This window comes from Somniosus microcephalus, chromosome 9, assembly GCF_052327205.1.
Source record: "Somniosus microcephalus isolate GS21.2 chromosome 9, FLI_Smic_1.0, whole genome shotgun sequence".
Taxonomy (NCBI): Eukaryota; Metazoa; Chordata; class Chondrichthyes; order Squaliformes; family Somniosidae; genus Somniosus; species Somniosus microcephalus.
This window is the reverse complement of record NC_140995.1, coordinates 214,157,645-214,175,823: the sequence shown is the minus strand read 5'-3', so window position 1 is coordinate 214,175,823 and position 18,179 is coordinate 214,157,645. Positions and strand designations below refer to the sequence as shown.

Genomic DNA, 18,179 nt, shown 5'->3' with positions numbered 1-18,179 from the left:
ACGGTAGGGACTGTGGATGCATTGGTAATAATTTTCCAAAGCTCCCTGGACTCAGCAAAGGTCCAGGCAGACTGGAAAACTGCTAATGTAACGCCCTTATTTAAAAAGGGCAGTAGACAGCAGGCTGGAAACTAGAGACCGGTTAGCCTAACATCTGTGGTAGGTAAAATATTGGAGTCCATTATTAAGGAGACAGTAACAGGACATTTGGATAATCATAATTTAATAGGACAAAATCAGCATGGTTTTATGAAGGGGAAGTCATGTTTGACAAATTTGCTGGAGTTCTTTGAGGAAGTAACATATAGGGTGGATAAAGGGGAACCAGTGGACGTAGTGTATTTAGACTTCCAAAAGGCATTTGACAAGGTGCCACACAAAAGATTATTGCTTAAGATAAAAAATCATGGGATTGGGGGTAATATCAGGCATGGATAGAGGATTGGCTATCTAACAGAAGGCAGAGAGTTGGGATAAATGGTTCATTCTCGGACTGGCAATCAGTAACTAGTGGTGTTCCACAGGGGTCAGTGCTGGGTCCCCAACTCTTTACAATCTATATTAACGATTTGGAGGAGGGGACCGAGTGTAACATATCAAAGTTTGCAGATGATACTAAGATGGGAGGGAAAGTAGAGAGTGAGGAGGACATAAAAAACCTGCAAGGGGACATCGACAGGCTAAGTAAGTGGGCAGAGATTTGGCAGATGGAATACAATACTGGAAAGTGTGAGGTTATGCACTTTGGCAGGAAAAATCGTAGAGCAAGTTATTATCTTAATGGCAAGAAACTGGAAAGTACTGAAGTACAAAAGGATCTGGGGGTCCTGGTGCACGAAACTCAAAAGGTTAGTATGAAGGTGCAGCAAGTGATTAAGAAGGCCAATGGAATGTTGGCTTTCATTGCTAGGGGGATAGAATATAAAAATAGGGAGGTATTGCTTCAGTTGTACAAGGTATTGGTGAGACCGCACCTGGAATACTGCATACAGTTTTGGTGTCCATATTTAAGAAAAGACATACTTGCTCTCGAGTCAGTACAAAGAAGGTTCACTCGGTTAATCCCGGGGATGAGGGGATGGACATATGAGGAGAGGTTGAGTAGATTGGAGTTCAGAAGAATGAGAGGCGATCTTATTGAAACATATAAGATTGTGAAGGGGTTGGATCGGGTGGATGCGGGGAGGATGTTCCCGATGATGGGTGAAACTAGAACTAGGGGGCATAGTCTTAGAATAAGGGGCTGCTCTTTCAAAACTGAGATGAGGAGGAACTACTTCACTCAGAGGGTGGTAGGTCCATGGAATATGCTGCCCCAAAAAGCTGTAGAAGCTACATCATTACATAAATTTAAAACAGAAATAGACAGTTTCCTAGAAGTAAAGGGAATAAAGGGTTATGGGGAGCGGGCAGGAATTTGGACATGAGTCTCGGTTCGGATCGGTCATGGCCCTGTGTGTAGCGGAGCGGGCCCAGGGGCCGTGTAGCCTGATCCTGCTCCTATTTCGTGTGTCTAATTCTGTTAGATTCAGGAGATGGTTCTGTGATAGTAGATTGGCGGTTAGGATCAGATCAGCCATGATCTTATTGAATGGCGGAGCAGGCTCGAGGGGCCGATTGGCCTACTCCTGCTCCTATTTCTTATGTTCTTATGTTCTTATCATTGTTGTGTATGTACCTTTAAGGGAATAACTGGTCTCAGACTGCATTACCGGCAGTGACCACCCCTGTATAAAAGGCCCTAGCAGGCTTCTGTAGTTTCAGTTTCCAGGTTGTCTCCATTCAGTAAAGACTTGTTATAATCAACTCCTGCAGTCCGTGTCTCAATTATACACGGACATAATACTGGCGACGAGTAAGAAACGAACTTACCTGCAACTCGGCAGCACCTCAGACGACGTTATTGAAGGTCGAATCCAGAAGAAAGAAAAAAAAATCCAAAGAAACTCAAGAAACGGGCGTCGACCGTGGGCAACCGCCCTCCAAATCATCGAATTGAAAAGTTGCAGGAGAGACTGTCGAGAGCCAGGCTTGGTTCTCCAGTCTGTGGTTTCCCAGCTAATCGGGCTGGTGGCAGGTAGTGCACTGATCCTTGCTGGGTTGCGGCGGGCTAGAGCTCGATCAGGTGGCTCTGCAACGGGGCCAGGCAGCGAGTCGGGAAGCAAAGAGAGAGAGAGAGGGTGGAGCACACAGGGCGCGGCCGGTGCTTCGAAGCTGGGCAGCGTTCGGACCTAAGAAGAGGGAGGGAAGTGTCCCAGAGGGTCCGCTCCACGACGGGAATGGTTCTTCAATTAACGGAGCAAATATTGAAGCACGATAGAAAAATAAAAATACCACGGAGAGCGGCGTTGGCAGCAGCGATCGGGGAGGCGCGAAAACCATAGGGCGTCGCCATTACATAGTTACATAGTTACATAGAGATAGGAACAGGAGTAGGCCATTCGGCCCTTCGAGCCTGCTCCGCCATTCAATGAGATCATGGCTGATCTTCGTCTGAGATCTTAGCTGATCTTACCAGTTCAGTACCCCGTCCCCGCCTTTTCTCCGTAACCCTTAATCCCCTTAGCCTTCAGAAATATATCCAATTCTCTCTTGAAAATATTTATTGAATTAGCCTTCACAGCCCTCTGTGGCAGGGAATTCCACAGGCTCACCACTCTTTGAGTGAAGAAATTCTTCCTCATCTCTGTTTTAAATGATTTGCCCGCTATTTTTAGACTGTGGCCCCTGGTTCTGTGCTCCCCGGCCATTGGAAACATTCTCTCTGAATTCAGCCTGTCCAGGCCTGCCATAATTTTATATGTTTCGATGAGATCCCCTCTCAATCTTCTAAACTCCAGTGAGTACAAGCCCAAACTATTCAATCTCTCCTCGTAGGTCATTCCCGCCATTCCAGGTATCAGCCTGGTGAATCGCCGCTGCACTCTTTCCATGGCAAGAACATCCTTCCGCAGATGGGGCGACCAAAACTGTACACAATACTCCAGATGCGGTCTCACCAGCACCTTGTACAGCTGTAGTAAGGTATCCCTATTCCTATACTCGAACCCCCTTGATATGAAGGCCAACATACCATTTGCCTTCTTAATCGCCTGTTGCACCTGCATGCTCTCCTTCAGTGACTGGTGCACAAGAACACCCAGGTCCCTCTGCACTTCCCCATCTCCCAATCTATTGCCATTTAGATAATAATCTACCCTCCTGTTTTTACCCCCAAAGTGGATAACCTCGCATTTATCCACATTATAGTGCATCTGCCACGTATCCGCCCATTCCCCCAACCTGTCCAAATCGCACTGTAGCCTCCTGACATCCTCATCAGAGCCCACCCCTCCTCCTAGTTTAGTGTCGTCAGCGAATTTGGAAATATTGCATCCAATTCCCTGATCCAGATCATTTATATATATTGTGAACAGCTGGGGTCCCAGGACAGATCCTTGCGGCACCCCGCTGGTCACTGCCTGCCACTCCGAAAACGAGCCGTTTATTCCAACTCTCTGTTTTCTATCCGCCAGCCAGTTCTCTATCCACGTTAATACTTTGCCCCCAATCCCATGAGCCTTAATTTTGCATGATAATCTTTTGTGTGGAACCTTATCGAAGGCTTTCTGGAAGTCAAGGTACACCACATCCACTGGCTCTCCCCCATCTATTTTACCAGTTACTTCCTCAAAAAATTCCAGCAGATTAGTCAAACATGATTTACCCTTTGTAAATCCATGTTGACTCTGTCCGATCCTTTCCCCATTTGTCAAGTGCTCCGCTATTTTATCCTTAATAATGGACTCTAGCATTTTGCCCACAACCGATGTAAGGCTTACTGGTCTATAATTCCCTGCTTTCTCTCTACCCCCCTTTTTAAATATTGGGGTAACATTAGCTACCCTCCAATCCACGGGTACTGTTCCCGAGTCAATGGAGTTCCGGAAGATGATCCTTAGAGCATCTGCTATCTCCAGGGCCACCTCCTTAAGTACCCTAGGATGTAGTTTATCAGGCCCCGGGGATTTGTCGGCCTTCAGTCCCCTCAACTTACCCAACACCATATCCCTAGAGATACTAATTTCTGTCAGCTCCTCCCTCTCATTAGTCCCTATGTTTGCCGATATTCCTGGGAGGTTATTTGTGTCCTCCTTTGTGAATACAGAACCAAAGTATGAGTTTAATTGGTCTGCCATTTCCTTATACTCCATTATATATTCTCCCGAATCGGACTGCAAGGGACCGACTTAGGATTTTACCAGTCTTATCCTCCTGATATACCGATAAAAGCTTTTGCAGTCTGTCTTTATGTTTGCTGCAAGTTTACTTTCGTATTCTATTTTCCCCTTCCTGATTAATCCCTTTGTCCTCTTTTGCTGTATCCTGTACTGCCCCCAATCTTCCGGTCTGGTGCTTTTTTTTGCCAGTTGATATGCCCTTTTTTTTGATTTTATGCTGTCCCTAATTTCCCTCGTTATCCACGGTTGAGCCACCTTTTTAGGTTTATTTTTATGCCAAACCGGTATAAACATGTTCTGGAATTCTTCCATTCTATCTTTGAATGCTTGCCATTGTCTATCCACTGTCAATCCCCCCAGAAACACCACCCAATCAATCTTACCCAATTCCCGTCTCATACCCTCGTAATTCCCTTTATTTAAGTTCTGGACCTTAGTCTCTGATTCAATTTCCTCACTCTCCATCTCGACTGAGAGCTCGATCATATTATGATCGCTCTGACCCAAGGGGCCTCGTACAAGAAGATTGTTGATAAGTCCCTTCTCATTGCACAATACCCAGTCTAAAATGGCCTGATCTCGAGTCGGCTCCTCGACATATTGGTCCAGATAACCGTCCCGAAAACATTCCAGGAATTCCTCCTCCTCAGAATTTTTACTAATTTGGGTAGTCCAATCAATATGTAAATTAAAGTCACCCATGATGACAGCTGTGCTCTTATCGCACGCTTCTCTAATTTCCCTTTTTATGCCTTCCCTCACCTCCATATTACTATTTGGAGGCCTATATATCACACCCACTAACGTTTTCCTCCCCTTGCTATTTCTCATTTCTACCCATACAGATTCCGTTTCATCCGAGTTAATATCCTTCCTTTCCATTGCATTAATCCCCTCCTTTACCAGCAATGCTACCCCACCTCCCCTACCTTTTTGCCGATCCTTCCTAAATATTGTATATCCCTGGATGTTAAGTTCCCAGCCTTGCCCACCCTGCAGCCACGTTTCTGTAATCCCAATCAAATCATACTTGTTTACCTCTATTTCCACAACTAATTCATCCACCTTGTTCCTAATGCTTCTAGCATTAAGATACAAAGCCTTCAGGCTTGCTTTTTTCACACTCTCATTATGAATTAGTTTGGCCCTTTGTGTTTCTCTCCTTTGCTTATTGCTTCTCACCTTTCTACCATCTATTTCTGACTTCATATGACTTCCCTCTTTTCCACTACCGAGGTTCCCATCCCCCTGCCAAATTAGTTTAAATCCTCCCGAACCGCCCTCGAAAATATTACCCCGAGGACATCGGCTCCCTCACAGTTCAGGTGTAGACCGTCCCCTTGGTACAGGTCACTCCTCCCCAAGAACTGGTTCCAATGCCTCAAGAATTTAAATCCCTCTCCCTTGCACCACTGCTCAAGCCACGTATTTAGCTTATCTATCTTACTCTCTCTAAACTTATTAGCTCGTGGCACTGGTAGCAATCCAGAGATTACTACCTTTGAGGTCCTACTTTTCAATTTAGCTCCTAACTCCCTAAATTCAGCTTGTAGGACCTCCTCCCTCTTTTTACCTACATCGTTGGTACCTACATGTACCACGACAACTGGCTGATCCCCCTCCCCCTTCAGAATGCTCTGCACCCGCTCCGAGACATCCTTGACCCTTGCACCAGGGAGGCAACATACCATCTTGGAGTCTCGGTCTCGGCCACAGAAACTCCTATCTATCCCCAGGATAGTAAAATAAATATAATCGCCAGCAACAGCGTTGGCAGCAGCGGCAATGGCGGGAAAGCGCGGGAGGCGCCATCTTAACTCGGCGGGGAAGAAGGAAAAGCGCGGGAGGCGCCATTTTGATCCATCGGGAACGAAGGCAAAGCGCGGGAGGCGCCGTCTTAGATTTTCAAGATGCCAAAGACTGGTGATATCACTGCCTTCGGTAATGCAATAGAAGACTGGACCACGTATGTGGAAAGAGTCGAGGTATATTGCGAGGCAAACAAAATAGCCGATGAGAAAAAGGCATCGGTATTGTTAAATTTAATGGGCGCAAGAACGTACGGCCTATTGCGGGACCTGATTACTCCAGCCAAACCGAAGGCGAAGAGTTTTAATGAAATTGTTGCTATCCTACAGGAACACTTAAATCCTACACCGCTGCTGATAGCAGAAAGATTTAAATTCCACAGGAGAAATCAGCATAAAAATGAGAGCAATGCTGATTACCTTACGGAACTACGCAAGCTATCAAAGCACTGCCAGTTCGGAGCAGGACTGGCAGATACCTTACGGGACAAATTTGTCTGTGGACTCCTGAGTGAAGGAACCCAGAAGAGGTTACTCTCAGAGAAAGAGCTGATGCTAGATAAGGCTTTCAGCGTGGCAGTATCGTACGAAGCAGCAGCAAGGGGAGCTGCGGAAATACAACAAAAGCCACAGGAATATGGCACCCACGAAATGACACGGGGATTTGCAAAATGTTATCGCTGCGGCAGAACAAACCATGACCAGAAGGACTGCTGGTCCAAGGACAAAATATGCAGGCAATGCAGAAAGATGGGACACATTGCACGAGTTTGCAGGTCTGGGAAGAAGACCAACGACAACAAAAAGGCTACTAAGGAACCGTACAGGAAAGTACAAAAGATGACGGACAGTAGCTCCGAAGACCAGATGAGCGATAGTGAATCCGGGAACAAGAGACTAAGCTGTCTCAAACTTCACAACGCAATCACAAAAGAGGATCACCGAACCATTTGGGTCACCCTCACGATAGCAGGGTCCCAAGTCAAAATGGAATTGGATACAGGATCAGCTCTAACCGTCATGAATCGACGAGACTACGAGTGGCTATTCTCACACATACCCTTGAGAGAGACATCCATTGTCTTGAGGACGTATACGGGGCAAAAAGTATACCCCAGAGGAAAAATAAGGGTGCCTGTCGAATACAACGGCAAGAAAATACGGAAATTGTATCTCTACATTCTGCAAGATGGTGGACCACCATTATTGGGACGTGAATGGATCAGAAAGATAAGTTTAGACTGGCACTCCATTCAGGCACTGATGGTGGCTGGTAAAAAGCATGACGACGTCACTCCTGGACGATTGTCAACAATCTTAGCTGATGCCAAAGAGGTATTTCAACAAGAACTGGGCCCTCTTAAAGGCGTAACCGCCTCGATAAAAATAGAGGAGAATGCAATTCCCAAGTTTTTCAAAGTAAGACCGGTACCATATGCAATTCGCCCAGCCGTCGAGGCAGAGCTGGAGAATCTGGAGAATGCAGGCGTGTTATCTAAGGTAGACTGGAGCGAGTGGGCGACACCCATCGTTCCTGTCATGAAGAAAACATTAAACAATAAGTCTGAGGAGCCAAGGAAGGTTCGCATCTGTGGGGACTTCAAGGTGACGGTGAACCCAGTCCTTCACACAGTACAATATCCTCTTCCAAAGATAGAAGATATCTTCACCTCACTATCTGGAGGGAAGCGTTTTACAAAAATTGGCCTAGCACAAGCATATTTGTAGATGGAGGTTGAAGAATCCTCTAGGAAGTATCTCACGATAAACACTCACAAAGGTCTTTACCAGTATAATCGACTGGTATTCGGAGTAGCATCAGCTCCGGCGATATGGCAAAGAGTGATGGAACAAGTCCTGCAAGGGATTCCGGGGACTCAGTGTTACTTGGACGACATCCTAGTGACAGGTGAAGATGACAGTGAACACCTTGCCAACCTAGAGCAGGTGCTCACTAGACTACGTGAACATGGGCTACGAGCCAATCGCCCCAAGTGCGAGTTTTTTAAGAAACAGATATCGTATTGTGGCCACGTGATTGATGAAGAGGGGTTGCATAAGTCCCCTGACAAAATTGAAGCGGTAGTTAAGGCTCCAGTGCCTGAAAATGTGTCGCAACTGAGGTCATTCCTCGGATTGGTGAATTACTACCATAAGTTTTTGCCGAATTTGTCCACAAGTCTGCATCCACTGAACGCCCTACTACGAACGGGAGTAGCATGGAAATGGAGCGATGAATGTAAGCGGGCCTTTCAGAAGAGTAAGGACCTAATCACTTCAAGAGAAGTATTGGCTCACTGCAACACATCACTACCAATAAGACTGGCGTGTGATGCGTCTCCCTACGGCATTGGGGCGGTACTGTCACATAAATTCCTTGATGGTTTAGAGAGGCCGATAGCTTTTGCGTCACGCTAATTAACTTCAGCCGAGCGTAACTACGCCCAGATTGACAGACAGGCCCTCAGCCTGGTGTGGGGGGTGAAGAAGTTCAATCACTACCTGCACGGTCAGAAATTTACTCTACTAACTGATCATCAACCTCTCGTCTCCATTTTCAACCCTCAGAAGGGCGTACCGATAATGACAGCACAACGGCTACAGAGGTGGTCCCTTTTCCTAGGGGCACCCCAATATGACATCGAGTACAAAGGAACTTAACAGCATGGGAATGCTGATGGATTGTCGCGCCTACCGTTGCCGATGGTGGAAGAAGAACTGGCAGTGGATCCAGTGGAGTTATTCCACTCGACTATAGTCGAATGTCTCCCTGTGACGAATGCAAACATAGAAAAGGAAACACGAAATGACCCGACGCTCTCCTGGGTCTATGATTTAACGGTGAAAGGATGGCCAGCACATGGCGAACCACTGCTGCCAGCATTCTCGCCGAGAAGAGAACAGCTGTCAGTGTGCAGAGGAACCTTGATGTGTGGATCCAAAGTAGTAATTCCACCCAAATTGAAGGATAGAGTGCTCAATGAGCTTCATGAGGGTCATCTGGGAGGGGTAAAAATGAAGAACTTAGCCAGAGCGTTTGTGTGGTGGCCGGGAATCGATAGAGAAATCGAAGAGATGACCAAGAGCTGTACAGGATGCCAGAAGGTCCAAAACGCCCCACCACAAGCCCCTCTACATCCATGGGAGTGGCCCTCATCTCCATGGCAAAGGGTGCACATTGATTTTGCTGGTCCCTTTATGGACTCGATGTTTTTAATTGCAGTGGATGCACATTCAAAGTGGCCAGAGGTAATAAAAATGTCCTCAACCACCACAGAAAAAACTATCACAGTCTTACGAACCATATTCGCCAGGAATGGGCTGCCTGAACAGATTTGCGCTGACAATGGACCACAGTTTGTGTCTGAAGAGTTCCGGAGGTTCTTAAAGAACCTTGGATGACAAGGGATATACAAAAATGCATTAGAAATAAAAGGGGGGCTTTTGGCAGTTACAAAAGACTAAAGACGGAAGAAGCCCTAGAGGAGTATAAAAAGTGCAGGGGCATACTTAAAAAAGAAATTAGGAGGGCGAGGAGGGGCCATGAAATAATACTGGCAAGCAAAATAAAGGAAAATCCTAAGATGTTTTATAAGTATATTAAAGGCAAGAGGATAACCAGGGAAAGGGTAGGGCCCATTAGGGACCAAAGTGGCAATCTGTGTGTAGAGCCAGATGATGTAGGCGGGGTTTTAAATGATTTTTTTGCATCTGTGTTCACTATGGAGAGAGACGATGCAGACATAGAAATCGGGCAAGGGGACTGTGACATACTTGAACATATTAGCATCAAGAGGGAGGAGGTGCTAGCGGTTTTAGCAGGCCAAAAAGTGGATAAATCCCCAGGCCCGGACGAGATGTATCCCAGGCTGCTGTGGGAGGCAAAGGAGGAGATTGCAGGGGCTCTGACACAAATTTTCAGAACCTCTCTGGCCACAGGGGATGTACCAGAGGACTGGAGAACAGCTAATGTAGTACCATTATACAAGAAGGGTAGCAGGGATAAACCAGGGAATTACAGGCCAGTGAGCCTAACATCTGTGGTAGGGAAATTATTGGAAAAAATTCTGAGGGACAAAATTAGTCTCCACTTGGAGAGGCAAGGATTAATCGGGGATAGTCAGCATGGCTTTGTCAAGGGTAAATCATGTCTGACAAATCTGATTGAATTTTTTGAGGGGGTGACTAGGGGGGTGGATGAGGGAAATGCTGTGGATGTGGTTTACATGGACTTCAGTAAAGCTTTTGACAAAGTCCCGCATAGGAGACTGGTCAAGAAGGTAAGAGCCCATGGGATCCAGGGTGCCTTGGCGCATTGGATCCTAAACTGGCTGAGTGGCAGGAGGCAGAGGGTGATGATCGAAGGATGCTTTTGTGACTGGAAGCCTGTGTCCAGTGGGGTACCTCAGGGATCGGTGCTGGGTCCCTTGTTGTTTGTGATCTACATAAATGATTTGGATGAGAATGTAAAAGGTATGATCAGTAAGTTCGCAGATGACACAAAAATTGGTGGGGTGGTAAATAGCGAGGAGGAAAGCCTCAGGCTACAGGACGATATAAACGGGTTGGTCAGATGGGCGGAAAAGTGGCAAATGGAATTTAACCCTGAAAAGTGCGAGGTGATGCATTTTGGACGGACAAATAAGGCAAGGGAATACACAATGAGTGGTAGGACCCTAGGAAGTACAGAGGGTCAGAGGGACCTTGGTGTACATGTACATAGATCTCTGAAGGCAGCGGAACAGGTAGATAAGGTGGTTAAAAAGGCATACGGGATACTTGCCTTCATTAGCCGAGGCATAGAATATAAGAGCAGGGAGGTTATGATGGAGCTGTACAAAGCGCTGGTGAGGCCACAGCTGGAGTACTGTGTGCAGTTCTGGTCGCCTCACTATAGGAAGGATGTGATTGCTTTGGAGAGGGTGCAGAGAAGATTCACCAGGATGTTACCTGGGATGGAGCGCCTCAGCTATGAAGAAAGCGGGGGAACTGATTGAGGTGTACAAAATGATGAGGGGCATAGATAGGGTAGATAAAGAGGAACTTTTCCCCTTAGTAGGGGGGTCAATAACAAGGGGGCATAGATTCAGGGTAAGGGGCAGGAGATTTAGAGGGGATTTGAGGAGGAACTTTTTCACCCAGAGAGTGGTTGGAATCTGGAACTCACTGCCTGAAAGGGTGGTAGAGGCAGGAACCCTCACAACATTCAAGAAGCATTTGGATGAGCACTTGAAATGCCATTGCATACAAGGCTATGGACCAAATGCTGGAAAATGGGATTAGACTGGACAGGGATGGATGGGCGGCGCAGACACGATGGGCCGAAGGGCCTCTTTCTGTGCTGTAAAACTCTATGACTCTATGACTATGAATGGTGTTAAGCATTACACATCCGCCCCATATCATCCAGCCACTAATGGATTGGCCGAGAGGTTTGTTCAAACATTCAAGAAGGCTATCAAGGCAATGTGTAATGAAGATATACCCCTACAACACAAGGTGGATAACTTACCAACCAAACTCCAGCCATGATGTTCTTCAATCGAAGACTACGATGCCGCTTGGATTTGGTTAAGCCAAACGTCAGAAGAGATGTGGAGAACAGGCAGTTTCAGAATATGAATGAAAGGCCGACCAGGAGTTTTAAGATAGGTCAAGCAGTTTTGGCCCGGGACTACCGCACAGAGAAATGGCAGCCAGGAACGATCTGTACACGGCAAGGACCTCTAATGTATACCGTGGACGTTGGAGAGAGCATTGTAAGACACCATGCTGACCAGGTTCTAGAGTCACTGGAAAACGTCAACTCCACACCACGATCTGATACACCTGGCGATGAAACCGAAGTACCAATTGCATCGACCGCAGAATCGGTGATATTGGAAGCAGACGAACCAAACAACGACATTGATCCCGACTCAACCTTGCCAGAAGAACCTGATATCCCAAAGAGGCGTTATCCAGACAGAATCAGGAAGCCTCCTCAAAGACTGAACTTATAATTGCTTAACTTCAACCAATGTATCTAGTAACCGTAATTGTAATTGTAATTAGTTATTATTTAGTTGTTAAATGAATGTTATGTACTGTTTATCTAAAAGGGGAGGAATTGTTGTGTATGTACCTTTAAGGGAATAACTGGTCTCAGACTGCAGTACCGGCAGTGACCACCCCTGTATAAAAGGCCCTAGCAGGCTTCTGTAGTTTCAGTTTCCAGGTTGTCTCCATTCAGTAAAGACTTGTTAAAATCAACTCCTGCAGTCCGTGTCTCAATTATACACGGACATAATACTCCACACTCCTTCCCCCTCCTCCACCCCTCCTCCACCCTCCTTCACCCTCCTCACCACTTCACCACCCCTCCTCCACCCTCCTTCATCCTCCCCCCCTCCTCCACCCCTCCTCCACCCTCCTCCACCCCCCTCCTCCACCCCCTCCCCCCTCCTCCCCCTCCACCACCCCTCCTCCACCCTCCTCCATAACCCCTCCTCCACCCTCCTCGCCCCTCCACTACCCCTCCTTCACCCTCCTCCACCACCCCTCTTCCACCCTCCTCCACCCTTCCACCCCTCCTCCACCCTCCTCCACCCCCCTCCTCCACCCCCTCCCCCCTCCACCCTCCTCCACCCCCCTCCTCCACCCTCCTCCATAACCCCTCCTCCACCCTCCTCCTCCCTCCACTACCCCTCCTTCACCCTCCTCCACCACCCCTCTTCCACCCTCCTCCACCCTTCCACCCCTCCTTCACCCTCCACCACCCTCCATTCTCACATCATATTAAAAGCTAGCTTTAGAATTGTTGTCAAAATCAGGAACCATTTGCAGTAAGATTTATGATCTAAAATGGCGAGACTGATTGTAGACCCAGTTAAACACATGTGGCTGCGTTTATTTTGATGTGTGAGTACATGAAAGTTGTACTTTTAAACTGAAATGAGCAAAACCTGGTTAGCATACTGCAGTTTGCAGAATGTTTTTCCAGTGTTTTTACATCAGTTTCAGAAGGTATAAATTATTTTAAATAGCTAAGCTATGTTAAGTCATCAAATAACTACTGGTGGATTTAAACACTGTCTTAAATTCACAAAGATAAGTACAGATGTCAGGGAACACCATCATCTCCAAGTTCCTTTCCAAGTCACAGGCTAACCTGACTAAGACACAGATCACCACTTCATCGCCACTGGGTCAAAATCCCGGGATTCGCTGATTCCCTACCGAACACTGCAGCAACTCGCCAAGGCTTCTTCGGCAGCACCTCCCAAACCCGCGACCTCTTCCACCTAGAAGGACAAGGGCAGCAGGCGCATGGGAACACCACCACCTCCAAGTCACACACCATCCTGACTTGGAAATATATCGCCATTCCTTCATCGTCACTGGGTCAAAATCCAGGAACTCCCTCCCTAACAGCAGTATGGGAGTACCTTCACCACACGGACTGCAGCGGTTCAAGAAGGCAGCTCACCACCACCTTCTCGAGGGCAATTAGGGATGGGCAATAAATGCTGGCCTTACCAGCGACGCCCAGATCCATAAACGAAAAAAAAAATCACTGTGGGAGCAGTACTGCCATAAAGACTGCAGCAGTTCAAGAAGCAGGCCAATGACCACCTTTTCAGGGCACTCACGAGCACTACACGTATTCCCAAGAACAAATATATAAGAAAAGGAGGGAGGCCTTTTGGTCCATCTAACTCATCCTTCCAGAGAAACCTACAATAGTCCTCCACCACTGCATCCAACTGCTTCTTGAATGACTCCATAGATTGTGGGTTCGAGCTCCACTCCAGCACATCGGGGTAGAGTTTCCGGGCGCGAATTGCGCTGAAAATCGCGCAAGTTTCCCAAAGTGAGGTTATGGTTCAAGCTTCCGCTCAAACCTATTTACATAATCACAAACGTAAAATCTTCCATGAACCAGCTCAATCGGGCAGTGTTTTGGAGCATAATGTTTAAAAATATTTCTTGATATATTTAAGAGCGGTAACCTGGTGCAGTTTGATTAATACAGCTGACAATGGGTTAATCACAAAAAATAAGCACTTTTAATCAGTCCACCACCTGTGAGTTACCTGATTTTAAATAACTGAAAATGACTTTAAAAACTATACTGAACCATTGACTAGTTTCATTGGTGTACAGTAGTCAGTTGCTTAGTAAATGACATTTTTTTAATATTTAAAAGAATTGAAAGGTGCCTATTAGTGTCCTCGTGCTTAAAAAAAGGCTTAATTTTAAGAGCCTCTTCGAAGGGCCACAAACAGGCACAATTAGCGGAAACTCGCCTTGCTGACTCATTCGATCTGAGGGCGTGGCCAGTTTTGTGGGCGGGGCCAGCTTCTAACGCGATGTTTCTTAAACCAGCGCAAAAGATTGCGGAAACGGCACGTAACTTGTGCTTGAAATTCCTCGATCTTTTGCGCTGGTTTGGCCGATCTGGGGCGAAACTCTACCCCATAATCCAAGCTGACACTTCAGTGCAGTACTGAGCGAGTTTGCATTGACGGAGGTTTTGTATGTTGGAGAAGTCATTAAACCAAGGCCCCCATTTGTTTGTAAAATGAAATCCCATGAAATTATTCGAAGAAGAGCAGGGGATTTCTACCGGTGTAATGGCCAACATTCACCCTTCAAGCAACACCACCGAAAACTGATTAACTGGTTAATTAATCTTGTTGTTTGTCGGACCTCGCTGTGCGTAAAGTGACAACACTTCAAAATTAATTCTTTTGCTTTGGGACATTCTCAGGACATGAAAGGCACTATATCAATTTTTGTTTTATTTATTCATTTATGGGATGTGGGCGTCGCTGGCAAGGCCAGCATTTATTGCCCATCCCTAATTGTCCTCGAGAAGGTGGTGGTGAGCCGCCTTCTTGAACCGCTGCAGTCCGTGTGGTGAAGGTACTCCCACAGTGCTGTTAGGGAGGGAGTTCCAGGATTTTGACCCAGCAATGATGAAGGAACGGCGATAAACTTTCAAGTCAGGATGGTGTGTGACTTGGAGGGGAACTTGGAGGTGGTGGTGTTCCCATGCGCCTGCTGCCTTTGTCCTTCTAGGTGATAGAGGTCGCGGATTTGGGAGGTGCTGCCGAAGATAAATGCAAGTTCTTTCGCTCTGTAGCAGGGACAGTGGCCACTCTTTAAAGTGCTTGGATGGGTGACGGTGACTCTTTGTTGGCTTTGCTTACGCCTCCATTGCTGACCTTGTTGAGGTCCAGACCTGTCTCGGAAGTTTTGACTCTGTCAGTGCAGTATAGCCAAGGCTCCTTCCACAGACAGACTAATCAATGCATAATTTCACACCCATACCAGAATTTCTACTGTCATTCTCCCCACCCCTTGTTATACTTCCTCAAATAGTTTTTCCTGCTGTAATTAGTTTGGAGCCAGTGCTTGATGTACCAATCCCATTATCTGATCTGAATCCAAATAGTGTCAGGATACCAAGGATAGGATTCTCCTCTTCACTGGAGTATGACGGTGAGGTGGGCCGTGGAGGGACCCTGTACCCTGAGACCGCTGAATCCCCGACCCATTTTTTTGCAAGGCATTCTCCAGGGAGGGATCACCACCATGAGAGAACCTACAAATCATCAGCAGCCTGAAGATGCAGTAGTGCTGCAGCACCAGAAGATGTGCCAAGGGACCTGAAGAGACAGAAGAACCAAAGGTGAAGAAACCTACCCGTCTTGTAGGCCTCAGCAGATTGAGGCCTACAAAGGTAAGTGCTGGGGCTGAACAGGAAGTAGAGGAGGCCTCTCCTAGGCCCCCCTCCCTCCATTTAGAGAAATCGGGACCTTTTTCACAGCTACCCCGAGCCTACTAACACCTTTCACCATGCAGTCCCGGGGAGCGGCAGTAACAGGGATGGCCGCAGGAAAATCCACTGGGAACTCGAGGCCCAGGACCTGGCTCTCATTTACATGCAGCTGGTGGGGGAAGAGCAGCCAGTGAGGGTCCTGGCGGAGGCAAGGGGTCGGAGCGGGAGCACAGCAAAAGGCTTTACCACCAATGTTGCCCCTTTTCTGCTGCTATCCTGGCCCATTAGGGAGGAGAAAGCAGAGGAAACCCCAATCTCAAGCCTCTAATCCCCATTATGTGCATATTGTGCACTGAATAGTGTTGAAACATGAAATGCACAGGGACTCTAACACCACGATTGGCAGCTCCTTAACCAACTGTTTTTTGCAATTTGGTAGATTAATAAGCAAGGTGTAAAATGCATGAAGATTACTGAGCTATAAATCAGTGAAGATTAGTGTCACATTCAGATGCAGAACACCATTGACTGGTTTTGGGGTTTCTGAAACAATCCAACAGCTTTATGGTCACTTTTACTGATACCAGCTTTTCATTGCCAGATTTTTTTTAATTGAATTCAAATTCTCGAACTGCCACTGTGCGATTTTAACTCACTTTCACTGGATTATTAAACCAGGCCTCTGGATTACTAGTCCAGTAACATAACCACTGCGCTACCGTTCTCTTGGCAGGACTGGCTTTGGTACATCGGGTATTGGTTACTACTATTGAAGATCTAGTTGCCACGTGTCACCGAACTATCTCACTTTGCTCGGTGAGACAGCCACGTGTTAAGCCACAACTATTACTGCAAGCGCCTGAGCAGTACATTTGGCATAGAGGCGAAACATAGCAAATTGCTTTTAACCTTTTTTTTTTCTAAACAGCCACCAGTTAACTGATGTTTTTATACAGTATCTTTTTAAAAATATATTTATTGCACTGAGATTGGGATGTTTCCAAATCCTGAGCGGGTTTGCTGCAGGAACAACATCCTCATGCCACAGAATTTGGTCCGTTTTTAGTGCAGAAAGGGGCCTTGAGCTGACGCAGAATTTTAGGGACCTTGACTGTTTGCTTGGGAGCGCCTCTCTCCGAGAGCCCAGAATCCGACACACACAAGCCTGCCTAACGAAGGGTGACACCAGCGGTGTTGGAGGGAGTAGCACATCTTTGTCTTGCTGTCGCCGCTCCACGGAAAAATCCTTTGTCCTTTCCCTTCGACTTCTCAAGGATGTTAGGGCTCAAGACATTTCACATCCAGTCAAGTCAAGAGAGACAGGTCACCATGTCCTCCAGGGTAGCAGTGGATACAGTGGCTTGAATCTATAAGTTTCTTTATGCTTAACCTTACAACTAGCACACTCATGCTCTGCCAGGGCTCTGTCCGTCCGGCCAGAGGCAGAAACCCCTGGAGTCAACCACAACTTTGGAAGGTAATTGGGAGTTGGAGTCCAATTGTGCCATTCAAGAGGTGGTAAAGAGTGAGTCTGCCCTTTTGAAATACCACTCGATCAGGCTGCCTGGATGTTTGAAACCATCGACTCAAGGGTCCCACAGAATTAAATGGGGCAGCTCCCAATACCTTTACTTTATGGTGGAGCCCTTTGCTCTGGATTTCTTGAAAGTCACATTATTCAACTTTTGTGGGATTTGTTTTTGCACTTCTCCCCTTTGGGCAGCTTACAAGGATGTCTGCCCAGATTTGCACAAGGGGTCCATTCATAAATTAACCTTATCGGTGGGTTGGTGGGACAGTACAACTTTCTAGTCAAGTGTTTGGAGGAACGGGTCTCTGCTGACACGAGTCTGATGGTAACATACCTGAGGGCTGGTCTGCAGTCAGTTTGGTCACAGAGACCTGCAAGGCAGAGAGCTTGGCTTTCATGTTGCGGATCCCATCAGTAAAACGGTTTTCCTGTCCTTTTAGGAATTGTTGCATTTGTCGGATGGCAGTTAGGACCTTCTGTCTGTTCAGGCAACCCTACACAATGAAAATAGGAGTGAATTGGAGGTTAGTTCTGACATTAACCGATTTCTCTGCAGCCTTTGACACGGTTGACCACATCACCCTCCTCCAATGTCTTTCCTCCTTGGTTCCACTGTTACCTATCGAATCGTAGCCAGAGCATCTCCAGAAATAGCTTCTCTTCCCTTCCCTAAAATATTACCTCTAGAGTCCTCCAAGGATCTATCCTTAGCCCCCTCCTCTTCCTCACTTATATGGTGGCCCAGGTGACATCATTCAAAGACATAGGGGTCGATTTTCATTGACCCGTGGAGTCAGGATTGGAGGCGTGCGGGGGGTTAAAGTCATGAATTCGGGGGTCCCGACACCATCCCG

At 46.9% G+C, this 18,179-nt stretch overlaps 1 protein-coding gene across 1 annotated transcript in view; it reads right to left on the bottom strand.

The window, feature by feature from the left end:
• Positions 1-17,723, bottom strand: part of LOC147113011 (uncharacterized) — a 40,700-nt gene extending 22,977 nt beyond the window's left edge. The window contains exons 1-2 of the mRNA XM_085998236.1: positions 17,660-17,723; positions 15,479-15,681 (exon numbers count right to left, since the gene is read on the bottom strand). Of these exons, the coding sequence (XP_085854362.1) occupies positions 15,479-15,681; positions 17,660-17,723 (267 nt within the window). The remainder of the gene's footprint in view (positions 1-15,478; positions 15,682-17,659) is intronic.
• Positions 17,724-18,179: the final 456 nt, after the last annotated feature.